This window comes from Danio aesculapii, chromosome 14 (assembly GCF_903798145.1).
Source record: "Danio aesculapii chromosome 14, fDanAes4.1, whole genome shotgun sequence".
NCBI lineage: Eukaryota > Metazoa > Chordata > Actinopteri > Cypriniformes > Danionidae > Danio > Danio aesculapii.
The window spans coordinates 23,976,712-23,991,957 of NC_079448.1; the positions used below are offsets into that span (position 1 = coordinate 23,976,712).

The window sequence follows — 15,246 nt, forward strand, 5'->3', positions numbered from 1 at the left end:
GATCATAAACGCACTCAGCTTATTTTGAAAGTCAACCAGTGCCCTCTAGTGCTTCTTAATTTGTCTGATTTAATTTTTACATTAAAATGCCAATCTGATACACCTTGCGTCAATTTTATAGTCTTAAAATGAAAAACTTGATAGACAGTCATATATCAGCTTTGTATATAAATAATAGTGTTGAATAAGGTGTTGATTTATTATTTCCTCCAATAGTAATACATACTATATTAAAAGTACTGTAATATAAAAAAAAAATCATGAAAACAATTCTAAAAAATTAGTTAAATGAAAAATCGCATATTATTATTTCTTCAGTATTAAAAATAACCATACTTACTGATGATCCAATTCCTCATTATTCTCATTTTTTTTTTTACATAATCACAAATAACAGTTCAGTAAAATATGGTACTAAATGTAGAAAATGCTTGTCTTTTTCCACTTATTTATTATTTACAGATAGACAAATGAAAAAAAAAATGTAGAAAAGTGCAAAGGCTGTTTAATGAATACACATTCTAATTAAGTATTATAATACAAAAAAACCATGCAGATGCACAATAAGCTCATATTGAAGCTCCATTAAACTGTAGACAATGGGTGTTAGAGAAACTCAAAATGTTCAGATGGGGAAAGAGTCACAACAAAAGCTTCCAGATCTTCAAGCGATGCCTGCAGATGGCGAAAAAGAGGCAGAGCTGAATTTGTGATGACATATGACAATGAAAACGTGTTACAATATTAAATAATATATAGATTCTTTTCCTTTTACCTTCCACTCTTGGACTCCTGATGAGATGCGCTGTTCGGTGTGTGTGATGTTCTCCCTGCCGGCTTGTACTTTTTGAGCGAGAGCAGCGTTCTCTTTCTGGAGCTTCTTCAGCTGTATCCGCATGTACTCCTCCTGCTTCTTATAACTCGACACTAAATCGCTGCAAATGTCCTGCTCTGGAACACCACTAGGACGCCTGCAGAATAAAGCATGAGCTTCAGTGTAAGAATCAATGCACAATAAATAAATTCGACTATAAATAAAGCAAAAATATATTTTGTACATATATTTATGTACGCAACTGCTTTACTATTGACTATAGGCTTTTACTAAAAAAACAGTATAATATATGCGATTCAGAAAACATGGAGAGAATTACAGAATCCACTCAAAAAGATTGAATCAGCGGTATAATGAGGAATGGCACTGAATTTGGGTGATTAATGAATGAATAAACCAAACACAATACTGTGCAACATAGTGTCTATGACTATTATGGCGTAACGATCTATTTCAATATTAAATCTGCATGATTTTACAAGCGAATGAAGTTTCATTTTCTACACACATGCTATAGTATCATCAACAAGCAATAATCATAAACGCATAAAGAGTCGTATCATGAGCATTATACAGCCTTACTTGAGAAAAACTATTGACAGATTATACCAAATAAACATTTGTTTAAGCTGAAATCATGAATGAACCTTATTACTGCTGTACAGTAGAATGCTTCTTAAAATAATACTAACAGCAATGAAAACTTTATTTTTACATGACAAAACCCCCCACACAATTGTCATATTCTAATTCTTGTCTAAAAACTATTGGAGGCAAAAGTTAAATGTATTTACATGGTTGTTAAATTAAATAAGATGGATGATTTCAATATATCAGAGATGCTGTTTAATTATTTGAATTCACAAAACATTTTTATTAAATCAAATCACTGAATTAAGAAAAATTAAAAATAAAAATTTTATTTTATTTTCCCAAAATTGTGATTGCATTTTGTACAAATTCAGATTTTACATGCAGCCAACAAGAAATTTTCTCTAAATTAAACAAACTCTAAATTAAACAAACTAACATACATTTGTTTCCAGGATTGATGCTATAGTTATCTGTATGGTGTTCACAAATGCATATAAACGATTTGTAAAACATCAATGCTCTTGTAACAACAGTAATTTTGATTATTGTAATTGTTTTTCTTCTATGATAAAGCATTAGTCTGTGAACTCACCATGCAGTTTGAGCCGTTTCTTTAGCAAGCTCCTCCAGTTTATCCAACTCTTCAAACTTAACCTGCAGGTCTCCCTCCTCAATCACAGTGGCAATCTCTTTCTAAAAACATAAATCATCAGCCAAAACATCAGATGCATGATCAGACCAATCACAATATATATAGCCAGAGGAAGGAAATTTCACTAGATTTGTGAAATAACTAATTGGAAAGAATTTATAATTTTAGATTGATTGAGGAGACCGTGCTGGGGAATGCATCTGCATAAAATATAAGAAACAATCTACAAGCATAAAGAAATTCAATAAAGAAAAAGATGCCAATGAAATAAACAGCGTTTTATTGTTTTTAAGAGGAGTTTATCTGTATTCAGGTATGTACTAATTGAATAATCAAATGTAAAATAATACCTCATAGTCTTTGTTTTATAAATAGTTCAATAAAATTAATCATTATTAACTTGTCAGAGTTTCAAATGGTACATTTTCTTATGCCTGAATGCTTTCAAAAACTCTCACACAGTCACAGGCCTCAAAAAAACACTTTCAAAATGGTAAATTATAATCCAGACTTAACATTGCGTATACTGGAGATGTGACTATTGCGAATACATTGCGAAATTCATGCTAAACCGATAAATTGTGCAGCCCTACTGCTAACTTTAAGATATACTCTGATTTTATAAACTGCTGGATGTTACCTAGATTAATCAGTCAAATTACCCACGTACCATGTCTGTCGTGGGATATCTGAGGTTAATATGAATTAAGAGTGTGCTTGAACCATATTTAGACTAAAATACAGAATTAATGGAAATAATCATGTCATTTCAAAGGACCTTCAGGCTTTCAGTTTTAATGAGGATTAGGTATGCAGTGTAATGCAATATATTATTTAATACAGTAATGAACATACTCTTCCACACACAGATAATTTCTTTTATTGTTTTAAGTAAATTAGGAAATAAATAATCATGCAAAATGTCTTAAGCTCAAGGATTCCATAAGAAATTGATTCATTTATGGACCAGAGACATTTTGTCTGACTCAAATTCAATTGCCAATTTTTTTTAGATATATATACACAAGGAATATTAATTGCAAGTATAGCATCTACTTTAACGTTACAAATAAGTTGTGAAACTTCAGAATGAAACTAACGAGTGGTCAATTTATTACATTTTAATACAATTTTAATGATTTTATTAAAAAGATGAAATGGTAATTTATTTAAAACTTTTTTGCTGTACTTTAGGTTAGGTTAGGTTACTTTATTTATACCCGAAGGTAGATTTGGTTTGCAGTCAAGAGTCCTCATCTCACAACAGTGCCACACAAAGGAACTCACACAGTAACAACAACAAATGAACATTAGGACATAAAACATAAACATAAAAACACTTATAAAGTATAAATGAACCCCCCCTCCCAATTAAATATTTAAAACGATCTAAAATATACAGGTCACCGAAATACAATTGCTTTAGTCTTTGCCTTATTTAAATATCTATAGCTGCTGGTATGAAACTATTTTTGTATCGTTTCGTTCTACAGCTTAATACTAGAAACCTGCGACCAGAAGGAAGGAGCTGAAACTCTGAGTGTAGGGGATGAGCAGTGTCACTTAAAATTGAATTTGTGATTCTCTTTAGCTGCCTGGTGTACACAGCCTCTAGATTACCTATTGACACCCCAGTCAGCTTACTGGACCACTTAACTATTTGATTTAGTGAGTTTTATTCTTGACAGAGAGATTCCCAAACCATGACACTAAAGCAAAGGATAGAATGGATTCAAGAAAAGCATGATAAAATAAAATCATCATGTGTTTGTCAATATGGAAATGATTTAGCTTTCTCAAACAAAATAATCGCTGGTGCCCCTTTTTACACACTGCTGCACAATTCTCATCAAAGGAAAGTTTAGAATCTATAATTGTGCCAAGATATTTGTATGATTGCACACTTTCCACAGTCTGATTTTTATTGGAAGTGCTCACCTGTGTGTTAGCAGCCTTCCTAAAATCAATGATCATATCTTTTGTCTTTAAAACATTTAACTGAAGATATGACTCCTCACACCATCTGACAAAGTCAGTTAGTACTGGACCACGACCTGTTCCATTATCATAAAGTTGGCTGACAATGACAGTGTCATTTGGATGGAATAAATGCAGGCTTGGAAGGATTTCTTTATGAACCATTAAAAATCTTCCTGTTCCAAAATCTTTAACCAGTATTGTGCATTTTTGTCAAATGAAACATACTTATTTTGGCCTGCTTATAAAAAAACATAAAAGAATGAATGACCACACATAAAAATGCATTATATTTTATTAGATTAAAATCATAAATTTGTATAAATTAGTTGCTGTCAAATAGGCATGGGACGATAACCAGTTTCAAGGTTTACTGTGGTTTGAAAAAGTCAAGGTTTAAAATCACTCAAATTTTCTGTTATACCTTTCCTACAGTATATGTAAGGTTTTTTATGTGTTTTTTTATGTTTTGTAAGAAAGAAATTTGTGTTTTTGAAACTTATGAAGACAGCAGAGGTCAAAGATTTAATTTAATTATTTAGCCTGACATGTTTACTGTTCCAAAATATTATAAATGTTTCCTAAAATAAAAAAATATATGTTAAAAAGGGAAAAAGTTTTTGTTTTTTATCCAGACATTTAAAAAGAACTTATTTTAGAGCAGTAATCACAATAGCGTGATATTTTTTATCCAAGATCATCATACTGTCAGAATCTTATACCGGCCCATGCCTACAGTCAAATAAGTTAAAATCTACCATGAAGGCCAGTGGTAAAGTGGTTTGTAAATCATTTATTTTGGGGCTGCACTGTGATCCTTAAATAATCTTTTAATTTGCAATCAAGTGACTTTTCTAGATATGACAATTTGTTATTTTAATATATAAAGTGTTGTTACATTAAATATTGCTTTGTGTCTTCTCTGTAAATCATGTATAAAAAAGATTTGTTTTAGAAGACTAGTGTATCAGTAAATACATTAATATAATATTAATAATAGATTATAATACATTAATTATAATCTATCAGTAAATAAATAAATATATTAAATTAAAGCTAAATTATTATGCTAGCCTATTTAAAACCACTTTTCATTCAAGTTGGGTAAAAAAAAAGTTTAATTTAAAGCCTTTTTTAATCTAAAAACAAAAAAACTAAAATAACACATGCAGTATGCAGTAATATCTTTTCAGAAAAGTATTTTTTGCAAATTCTAAATAGTAAAATCATATTAGCAGCCAATGAATATCAAAGTACAACATTGTTCACGGTCAAATAAATAGTGCGAATGTTGTTTTCAAGTCACAATTACATGTGATTTCAGACCCTATATTCAAATAAGCGTAGTAAATAATATAGAGAACGTTAAATGAAGGAATGTGCGAATATAAAACCAACTTTACCTCAATTGTAACCCTTAATAAACCAGGGATTAAGCAGAAAGATAGTAATTAGTGGGTGACTTTGGATTGTATTATAACTTATTAGGCTACTTTTCCCCCCACACCTTTGACCTAATGTAACTATATATAAAACATAGCTATGCCTTTCTGTGCATATTGGAGTGAAACACTGTAAATTTAAGACACAGACTTACAGTATAATGTGTAATCTTACCTGTATTAAAGTCTGCAGTTGACTGATGAACTGTTTGTGCATCACTTCAGTCAGCTGAGGGTTTTGCTTTGACAGTGGCTGAAAATAGTGGGAAAATCTGTCGAAACTGACACAAAAAAGAAACAAAGTTTAAACCGTGAAGCTGCTTAATAACAGACGGAATAAAACAACCCGTTTACATGCCAAAAGAAGCTAAAGCAGTGCGAGTTTACCTGGCGTTGTCCAGCAGCCACTGCAGACTCTTTTCCATCACTTTACTGAAGAGTTTAAGCCTCGGTTTAGACTGAGAAGATTTAACCGAATCATTCCGACGAGTCGAAGCCTGTGCAGAAGCCTCACCAGCCTGATCCGCATCACTTTTGGATGAAACCGATTCACTGCTCTTCTCTGGCTCCTGCATGTTTCCGAAAGCCGAGCTGTTGATATTTACAAAAGTCCCCGCCAAGACTACACCGCCGCACTACGGCAAGCGAGCAGCTGCCGCTTCAAATCGTACTATCGAAACGCGTTTCTCAAGACCGACAGGCTCATATTTCTGCCATCAGCTGTCTATGATCTATTTCTAGTTTCTTCTCTCCCCTTCTTTTTCATTCACCACATGGGAGTCAATCTGTGTCAGGTCTGCAGCCATGAGTTTAATTAGAGGACTGGTTTCCACTATTTACTATCTTCCAAAGATTTATAAATGGTTTTACCGGCCCTATTATTTCCTGTCACTGCTTATGACTCTGGCGTTCGTCATCGTGCGCTGCTGCCCGGGACTGTGTGAGCATTTACCGTCCCAGAGAGAAGACGGAGACTCCTGCGCCTTCGACTGGGTCAGTGCTGCACTTCATAGAGGTTTAACTTAAACTTTAATGTAGGCCAATAACATTTCAGAATTAAAAGTATCATTCAGGATACTGTCATATGAAAATGGCTAATAAATGCCTATAGAACTACTGCATAGTGTGTGCTGTTTCTGTTAACAGATGAAAAAAAACTAAATAATTCCCTGATTATAGCCTATTTATTATAACTTGTCAATAATATTATGTATTTTTTAAAGCTATTTTACAACAAAAGGTCCATAAATGAGGCCTCAAAAAACTACCAAGGGTATCCAAAATTAAAATGACTTAAAATAAGTCAATCATTATAATAAAATTAATTTAATAGTATTATATATATATATATATATATATATATATATATATATATATATATATATATATATATATATATATATATATATACATTTTTTTTGTAACATTTTATATTTATGATAGTGTCATTTAAAAGATAATATGGCAATAGTCTGTGCTGTTTCTGGAAATACATAAAAAAATGTATACAATAATTCTACAGTCATTTATAACTTGTCATTTATAATATGTATTTTTTTAAACTATTTTACAACAAAAAAACTCATGCAGGGGGCCTCAACAAACTTCCAATAGGTGCCAAAAATATTTAAAATGATTTAAAATAAGACAAGAATTGAAATAAGCTAAAACCCCAACAAAATACGTAATACTCATTTATTCATTCATTTTTCTTTTCAACTTAGTCTCTTTATTAATCTGGGGTCGCCACAGCGGAATGAACCGCCAACTTATCCAGCATTTGTTTTATGCAGCAGATGCCCTTCCAGCTGCAACCCATCACTGGGAAACACATACACACATTCACACACACATACACTATTGACAATTTAGCCTACCCAATTCCCCTGTACCACATGTCTTTGGATTGTGGGGGAAACCGGAGCACCCTGAGGAAACCCACGCGAATGCAGGGAGAACATGCAAACTCCACACAGAAACGTCAACTGACCCAGCCGAGGCTCGAACCAGCGACCTTGCTGTGAGGCGACAGCACTACCTACTGCGCCACTACGTCACCCATACTTAATACTATTTGATACTATTTTAATACTCATTCATTCATTAATTTTCTTTTAGTCCATTTATTCATCAGCAGTCGCCACAGCTTAATGAACCACCAACTTATCCAGCATATGTTTTACACAGCGGATGCCCTTCAAGCCACAAACCAACACCGGGAAACATCCATATACACTTACATTCACACACATACACTACGGCTTAATTAGCTTATTTAATTCACCCAGCGCATGTCTTTGGACTTGTGGGGGAAACCGGAGCACCAGGAGGAAACCCACACGAAAACAAGGAGAACATGCAAACTCCACACAGAAATGCCAACTGACCCAGCCGGGGCTTGAACCAGCGACCTTCTTGCTGTGAGGCGATTGTGCTACCCACTGCGCCACCGTGCTGCCCATTTTTAATACTATTTTAAACTATATTATTTATTTTAAATAAATTCATACGAAAATTATGTTTAGTTCTAAATAATATTAAGTAAAATTTATGATTCAGAGGACATCGAAAATCTGAGACCATAAAATACAAAAAAAAGTTTGAGATCTGCTGGTTTCCTATTAGAGCAGGGGTGGGCAAACTCGGTCCTGGAGGGCCAGTGTCCTGCACAGTTTAGCTCCAACACTAATCAAACACACCTGAACATGCTAATCAGTGTCTTCAAGATCACTAGAAATCTATAAGCAGGTGTGTTTGATTAGAGTTGGAGCTAAACTGTGCAGGACACCGGCCCTCCAGGACCGAGTTTGCCCACCCCTGTATTAGAGGGTTAAGTTTTGTACTTTTAGTTGTAGTTTATATATATATATATATATATATATATATATATATATATATATATATATATATATGTGTGTGTGTGTGTGTGTGTGTGTGTGTGTGTGTGTGTTTAGACACTAAATTAATGGCGAAATTAGGAATTAGAAAGCATGTCTAATAAAAACTATTTTAAAACCTATAGTAACAGAAAAAATATTGACCATATGACCATATGTTTATCTAATTTCCATTTTATTGTATTTTAAAATATAATTAAATTTAAAAACATTAATATAGAACATCTGGTAAAACAATTACAAAAATATCCTTTCAATGTAAATAATAAAAATGTACAAATAATTTCAAATGTCTTTATATATTTGGTAAATATATTTGCTTTCTATAGAGGGAGGTGGAGATTTTTATGTTTCTTGGTGCCATTGTCATGATGAAGAACCGCAGAGCAGGTAGGTTTAACTTCAATAAATCGTCATCATACTGTATAAACAGACAAGATATTCATGAATGGCATTTGCATTGGTAGTGCTTTATTTGAGTTTAGGCTGTATTTCTTCCTCAGTAACTGTGGAGCAACATATAGGGAATATATTCCTCTTCAGTAAGGTGGCGAACGTGGTGCTGTTCTTTCGAGTGGATCTGAGATTCGGCTTGCTCTACCTCACGCTGTGTGTGGGTAAATAAATGATGGCAAACATGAAATTAAGATTGTAAATTATTCAAGAGATGTGTAAATAAATAGATGTATTAAGTCAATTAAAAACATGTGTAAAAATAACAGATCTGTGTGATAAATAATGTGCAATATTTGTTGTTCTTTATTTCTCACTGCAGTGTTCTTGATCACATGTAAACCACCAGCTTACATGGGCCCTGAGAACATCAAATACTTTAGTGACTCTACTATAGATGTAAGTACAGACTTCATGTGTTCTGTTAATACTTTGTGTGTTCTGTTCTAACATGTGGAAAAGTTTGTAACACAAAAAATACTGTTTATATACAGTTTTGTTTTTATTAATTTATGCATTTTTAAATAAGTATATACTTTAAATTTATTATAAATGTATATTATTGAAATTATTTTTGTCCATTCCCAATTTTTTAATGCTTTAATGCTTTTATACAGATTTATTTGTAGTTCGTTTTTGTCAATTCCTCATCTTTTAGTGATTATTTTTCTATTTAATATTGAAATTAAATTAGCTACGTCACTAAACAAATCTCTCATCTTACAATAGACTGTAGCCTGAACTCTCTGTATAGTAGTTTACTAATATTAGTCATGTTCCATGAGTAACTTAATAAGATAAGATAAACTAATCATTGTGCATGCTATTCTATGTAATGTCAGGAGGAACTGCAGAGGGACAGTCGTGTCACATGGATTGTTGAGTTTTATGCCAACTGGTCTCCAGAATGTCAGTCATTTGCCCCTATCTTTGCTGACCTGTCACTTAAGTAAGTCACAAACACACAAATGCACAACTATACTATAACTATACAACTATCTTTATGGGGACTTCCTAAAGATGTAAAAAAAAATACTGTTTAGACTGCATATTCTATCTTCCTACCCCTAAACCCTACCCTGAATCAGTCTGCATTTTTACATTTTCAACTCAAAATACTTCATTCTTTGTGTTTTATGAGCCAGACCAAAAAAATGCCCCCTCAAAGTCAAAATTTGCTTGTGTAGTACACAAGTACACACATACTTACACACACGCCTTTAAGCAATAATGTCACAGGTTACTGTGAATATAGTCACAGCTGAAAGTCATTAAAGGCACAACTTCTTTCTCTGCAATACATAATAAACTGAAAATCATATTGTTTACAGTACATAGCTTTTTTGTGCTTCTAAGGGTACTGCTAATTGCTACAAGTATTTGATCTATTTAGTTTAGTGCTTTCTCATCAATAAAACATTGCTTTTGACCAATCAGCATTTTAGATAATCATATGTCTTATAAAATCATAGGAACTACTTCTCATTTTTTAAGCCATGCACAATCTTGCTCCTCAATACCTTACTAATCTTGTTCATATCACCTTCTCGAACACTCAGGTCTTATTGTTCCATTCACCTCACTGTTCTCTCTGTCTGCCTTGTCACCATGGGGAGCAGATCCTTCAGCCACTCTGCTCCTCAGCTTTGGAATTCACTTCCTCCTGATCTCCGTAATTTAGATTCTCTTTCACAATTTACATCCAAACTCAAAACACATCTGTTTAGAGCATCTTATTCTCTTTTACCCAACTGCATTTTTTAAAATTACATTTCTTTAAAATTTTGTATTCTATTCTATTGACTTTTATTGTGTTTTTATTTGAACTGATTGTTCTAGCTGTCTTGTACGGTGACCTTGAGTATCTAGAAAGGTGCCTTTAAATAAAATGCATTATTATTATTATGTCTATCCCTATAACCCAACTTCTAAAGACAGACAACTTAAAAAAAAATCCTAATATTTATATAGCAGCAAAACACTCAAACGTTTTACACATTTGGGGGAATCTCCTCATCCACTACTAGTGATTCATCCATTACTTGATGATGCAACGATAGCCATATTGTGCCAGACCGCACATCTCCCATGATATGGGGATGGTTATGAAGCCATACTAGACAGAGGCCAGTGGGCAAATTTGGCCAGGATGCCGGGGTTAAACCCCTACTATTTTTGAAGGACATCCTGGGATTTTTAATGACCACAGAGAGTCAGGACCTCGGTTTAAAGTCTCAAGCAAAAGACGGCGCTTACTGAGCAGTATAGAGTCCCTTCATTATACTGGGGCGTTAGGACCCACATAGGCCGCGGGTTGAGCGTTTCCTGCTTGCCTCACTAACACCACTTCTGGCAGCAACCTAGCTTTCCCATGTGGTCTCCCATGCAGGCGCAGCCGCAGTTAGCTTTGTTATGCGACCATGTGGGAGTTGCAGAGAGCTAGCAGCCGGGACTTTCTGGAAAATAGTGTAACATTCATCCCCACTCTCCCATAAATAAATAAAACCATGATTTATTTGATTAAAAAGCTTTTCCTCTTGGGCCTGAGGAATACACTCACAGTGATTTTTTTGGGTTTACAATGTAGTTTCTACAAGCACACACACTTATATACCTCTTCGTGACTTTGACTGTGTTTTCCAGGTATACCTGTTTAGGTCTCAAATTTGGGAAAGTAGACATTGGACATTATGGAGCAGTTGCTGAGAGGTAAAACCATCCAGAATGTCTTCCGCTTAATCTAAAAATAATATTAGCCACAGTCTTGTTCAGAGTTATATGGTGCTATGCTAGTTCTGATTAACTCTGCGTAACTGTGCTCTTGTTCAGGTATAAGGTAAACCCGTCTCCTCTCTGCAAACAGCTGCCGTCTCTTCTGATGCTGCAGGCCGGCAGAGAGCTCATGCGCCGCCCTCTGGTGGACAAGAAGGGGAGAGCCGTGGGCTGGAATTTCACTGAGGTAAAAACCTGCACGTCAAACATTCAGGGGTTGCCAAGTCTGCGGTTTTCTCATGAAGTTAGGCTGATTTTAAAGTCATAAAAGAAATAGAAATTTGTAATCTCTCACAAAATATGTCTCTTTTCTGTTCTCTGTTGATTTTTAATGATTTACTAGCGTGAGATCATCCTGTCACACACGAGATCACAAAAGCAAGCAGCAACTATCAATTCCTGATATACAAAACTAAGTCACAGTCTACACTACTATGCTAGTTTCCTTTCATGCAGACATTGTACATTTGCTGCAAGTCGATTCTGAAGTGCTTTCGAATATTTTGTTATTACAACAGTGACGAAACTAAAATGAAAATGAAAATGGAACTTCTTTACTTTGTTTGTTTGTGCAGTAGGCAGTATTGTCTTATACTTCTTCTAATAAATAAATATAGCAAAAGATCAAAAAATTTATACATGAATGAAACAAATAAAACATATATATCTGAAACAAAAGTCTGATAATAACACTTAGAGTGATAACATTATTTCTTTTCAGCAGCACAGTTGATTTAGCAGTGTTCTTTTTTAAAGATAGGCAAACAAATTCATAACAAAGTTTCAAATCAATGCAAAATGTTCTAAAATTAGGCACACACTTAATAACTTTACATTTGGGAAGATGAAAAAGGATGCAAAGAGTTAAAAATGACAACACACTGTCCACTTCTTTACAATCCCAAATCAGTAACAATAGTTTCATTGTCTTGAAATCTAAAAGTTTTTTGTAAGCTGAGAAAACAACCTAAGATACTTCTTTCCAAAAGCACTGTCACCTCACAGCAAGAAGGTTGCGGGTTCGATTCCTGGTGGGTCAGTTGGCATTTCTCTGTGGAGTTTGCATGTTTTCCCCGTGTTCACTTGGGTTTCCTCCGGGTGCTTTGGTTTCCCCCACTGTCCAAAGACATGCGCTATAGGTGAATTAAATAGGGTGAATTGGGTAAGCTAAATTGTCCGTAGTGTATGTGTGTGAATGAGTATGTATGGATGTTTCCCAGTACTGGGTTGCAGCTGGAAGGGCATCCACTGTGTAAAACATATGCTGGATAAGTTGGTGGTTCATTGTGCTGTGGCGACCCCTGATAAATAAAGAGACTAAGCTAAAGGTAAATGAATGAATGAATGTTTCCAAATTAGAATTACAGAATGTGCATTGTGAGGATTTGTTTATATTAAATTTAGATACTAAAGGGAAAGAATTTTGCAAAAGGAGTTTCAGATAAATATTTGCATTCACTCGACCTTTTTGGTTTATTTCACATTCATAAAAATGATATTATACTGTTCCTATGCTTTGCACGCAGCTTCAAAGTAAAATCTACCCCTGAACAACAAATCCCAACTTATGTTGCATGCATGGGCAAATCTCTGGGAATAGCCAAAAATATAATTTAGGAGTAAAAATGATCGATTTTTAGTTTATGACAAAAATCATCTTCTATGATCTACTTTGTGTAAATAGATCAAAACTTAATTTGGTGAAAAATATGCATTGCCAAGACCTTAACTTGACAACTTTAAAGGTGATTTTCTTAGTATTTACATTTTAATAAACTCCCAGATTTCAGCTTTTCAAATAGTTGTATCTCGGCCAAATATTTTCCTATCACAACAGGAAGTTCATTTATTTTACTTTCACACGATGTTGATCTGCCTAAATGCTATCTGTTAGCATAATATCTTTGAAAAACAGTCCCTCCCCTGCCGTCCAAAGCCATGCCTCCTGAAATCCCAAACGCACACATTAAAGATGACAGTAGACAACCCACTAGATCGTGTCATTCGTCAGTTAGAAAACTATACAGTACTTGATAATACTACAATTCTGAATGAAAAACTATTATATCTAGCATGTTTATAGTTGTGTAGCAAGCAAAACTTGTCATATTTCATGCATGCAAGGCTCGCTGGTCTCACTCTCTCACGTGCTTTGTCCTAAAGTGACTACTTCAAAAATGAACCAATGTGATGCGAATATAAAACCAACTTCAGCTCAGTAAAGCAGGCTAGGCAGAATATCGCTATTTACTTATGTTTTGTTATTAAACTAAATAAAAATCGACATTATCAATGCTGTAAAAGGTCCCTTATGAAAGTGAAAATAGTCACATCAATTTATTGCCAGAAGATTTCAGTGGCTGAACAACACTTCTGTGCATATAACACATTCACGAAACAGTAAAATCTGCATAAGCTTTGCAGAAAATAGTTTTAAAACAGAACATTACCTGTCTTACAAATCCTTCAGCCATGGTGTCGTCCTTCCTCCAGCATGTAAAACTAACTCCAATATTGATTTAGGATCTTAAAAAGTTTTGTTTCAGCATTTGTTTTTACCGCTGTCAGTCTCTCGTGTGCATGTAAATGCGTGTGCAAATGGCAGATCTGAGTAAACGGGTGCGCAGATGTACAAATCTACATTTGTTGACAGACAGTTTGGGCTACTTATTAGAATTATGGGAAATGACGACTTGACAAATTTGAATGGGATGAACATTTTTTTTTACCCAGAATATAAAAATACATACAAATACGTTTAGAGCATTTACTTTAATCCAGGGGTGCCCAAACTTTTTCGTATGAAGGGCCAAAAACCAAATATCACTGAGAGCCGTGGGCCGAGGGAAAATATACCAAACTATACATTAAAGTTGACATGGGTAATTTCCTAATTTATTTCATAAGATTTAAAAGTAAATAGAAAACATTAAATCGTATTAACTAATGCAGTATAACTCTTTAAATAAGAACTTACTGCAATGAAAACAAACAATCACATTTATTACACAATGTTGAATACACTAGTCAAGCAGAATCTGCCTTTGACTTGATTTGCTCACCAAAGTCTCTGCATTTTTGGGTGACATGCATTTTGGGTTCCCTATGACATGCATTTGTGTGTTTTACAGGACAACATTATTCGAGAATTTAACCTAAATGAGATATTCCAGAAATATAAGAAATTCAACAAAGGAGAGAAGCCTGAGGAACCCCAGCAAGTGCTTGAAGAAGAGGAGTCTGAGAGCCCCCTGGGGGAAGAGGAGGAGGAACTAGAGAGCAAGAAAGACAAATAACACTCATTCTTCATGAACCCACAGCGAAGTTTTCTCCCTCTGAATAGTTCCACACAAATGTCTCACATGAGGAAAACCTTTCCTGTTAACCTTTATCCTGACTATTACTTGCGTTTAAGTTCACAGGAAGGCTTTTGTCAGGGGATGGGGGGTCAATTTAGTTTCAAGTTTTGTCAGTGAACACATAAACATGAAATTGTTGCTAAAAGTTATGTTGGCTTTCATATATTATGGCCTCTGGCTTTTTATAACAAATGCATTCAATATGTCTTACCTTTTGACCTTGGCTTTATTAAATTCTATACATTCTCAGCAGTGACAAGGAAAA

The 15,246-nt window shown here is 34.2% G+C and overlaps 2 protein-coding genes across 2 annotated transcripts; one reads left to right on the forward strand and one right to left on the reverse strand.

Annotated features, from left to right (window-relative positions):
- Positions 1-485: 485 nt before the first annotated feature.
- si:dkey-6i22.5 (polyamine-modulated factor 1) lies at positions 486-6,140 on the reverse strand. Its single transcript, XM_056472729.1, has 5 exons — positions 5,888-6,140; positions 5,676-5,781; positions 2,022-2,122; positions 776-971; positions 486-675 (listed from the first exon to the last, which is right to left on the reverse strand). Exons 1-5 carry the CDS (start codon positions 6,073-6,075, stop codon positions 607-609), a joined length of 660 nt encoding a protein of 219 aa, XP_056328704.1. The 5' UTR covers positions 6,076-6,140; the 3' UTR covers positions 486-606.
- A 103-nt stretch (positions 6,141-6,243) lies between these two features.
- Positions 6,244-15,246, forward strand: tmx2a (thioredoxin-related transmembrane protein 2a). The gene is made up of 8 exons (XM_056472728.1): positions 6,244-6,493; positions 8,727-8,787; positions 8,901-9,014; positions 9,173-9,249; positions 9,693-9,799; positions 11,494-11,559; positions 11,680-11,809; positions 14,754-15,246. The coding sequence occupies exons 1-8, from the start codon at positions 6,305-6,307 to the stop codon at positions 14,916-14,918; spliced, it is 909 nt and encodes a 302-aa protein (XP_056328703.1). The 5' UTR covers positions 6,244-6,304; the 3' UTR covers positions 14,919-15,246.

Excerpts from the sequence above, each read along its gene's own strand:
- si:dkey-6i22.5 (XM_056472729.1), bottom strand. The coding sequence starts at position 6,075 with ATGCAGGAGCCAGAGAAGAGCAGTGAATCGGTTTCATCCAAAAGTGAT. Across the intron at positions 5,782-5,887 it reads TGGCTGCTGGACAACGCCAG|TTTCGACAGATTTTCCCACT; the intron begins GTAAACTCGCAC and ends TTTTTGTGTCAG. Across the intron at positions 972-2,021 it reads GAAACGGCTCAAACTGCATG|GCGTCCTAGTGGTGTTCCAG; the intron begins GTGAGTTCACAG and ends TTTATTCTGCAG.
- tmx2a (XM_056472728.1), top strand. The coding sequence starts at position 6,305 with ATGAGTTTAATTAGAGGACTGGTTTCCACTATTTACTATCTTCCAAAG. Across the intron at positions 9,015-9,172 it reads CTACCTCACGCTGTGTGTGG|TGTTCTTGATCACATGTAAA; the intron begins GTAAATAAATGA and ends TTCTCACTGCAG. Across the intron at positions 9,250-9,692 it reads TTAGTGACTCTACTATAGAT|GAGGAACTGCAGAGGGACAG; the intron begins GTAAGTACAGAC and ends ATGTAATGTCAG.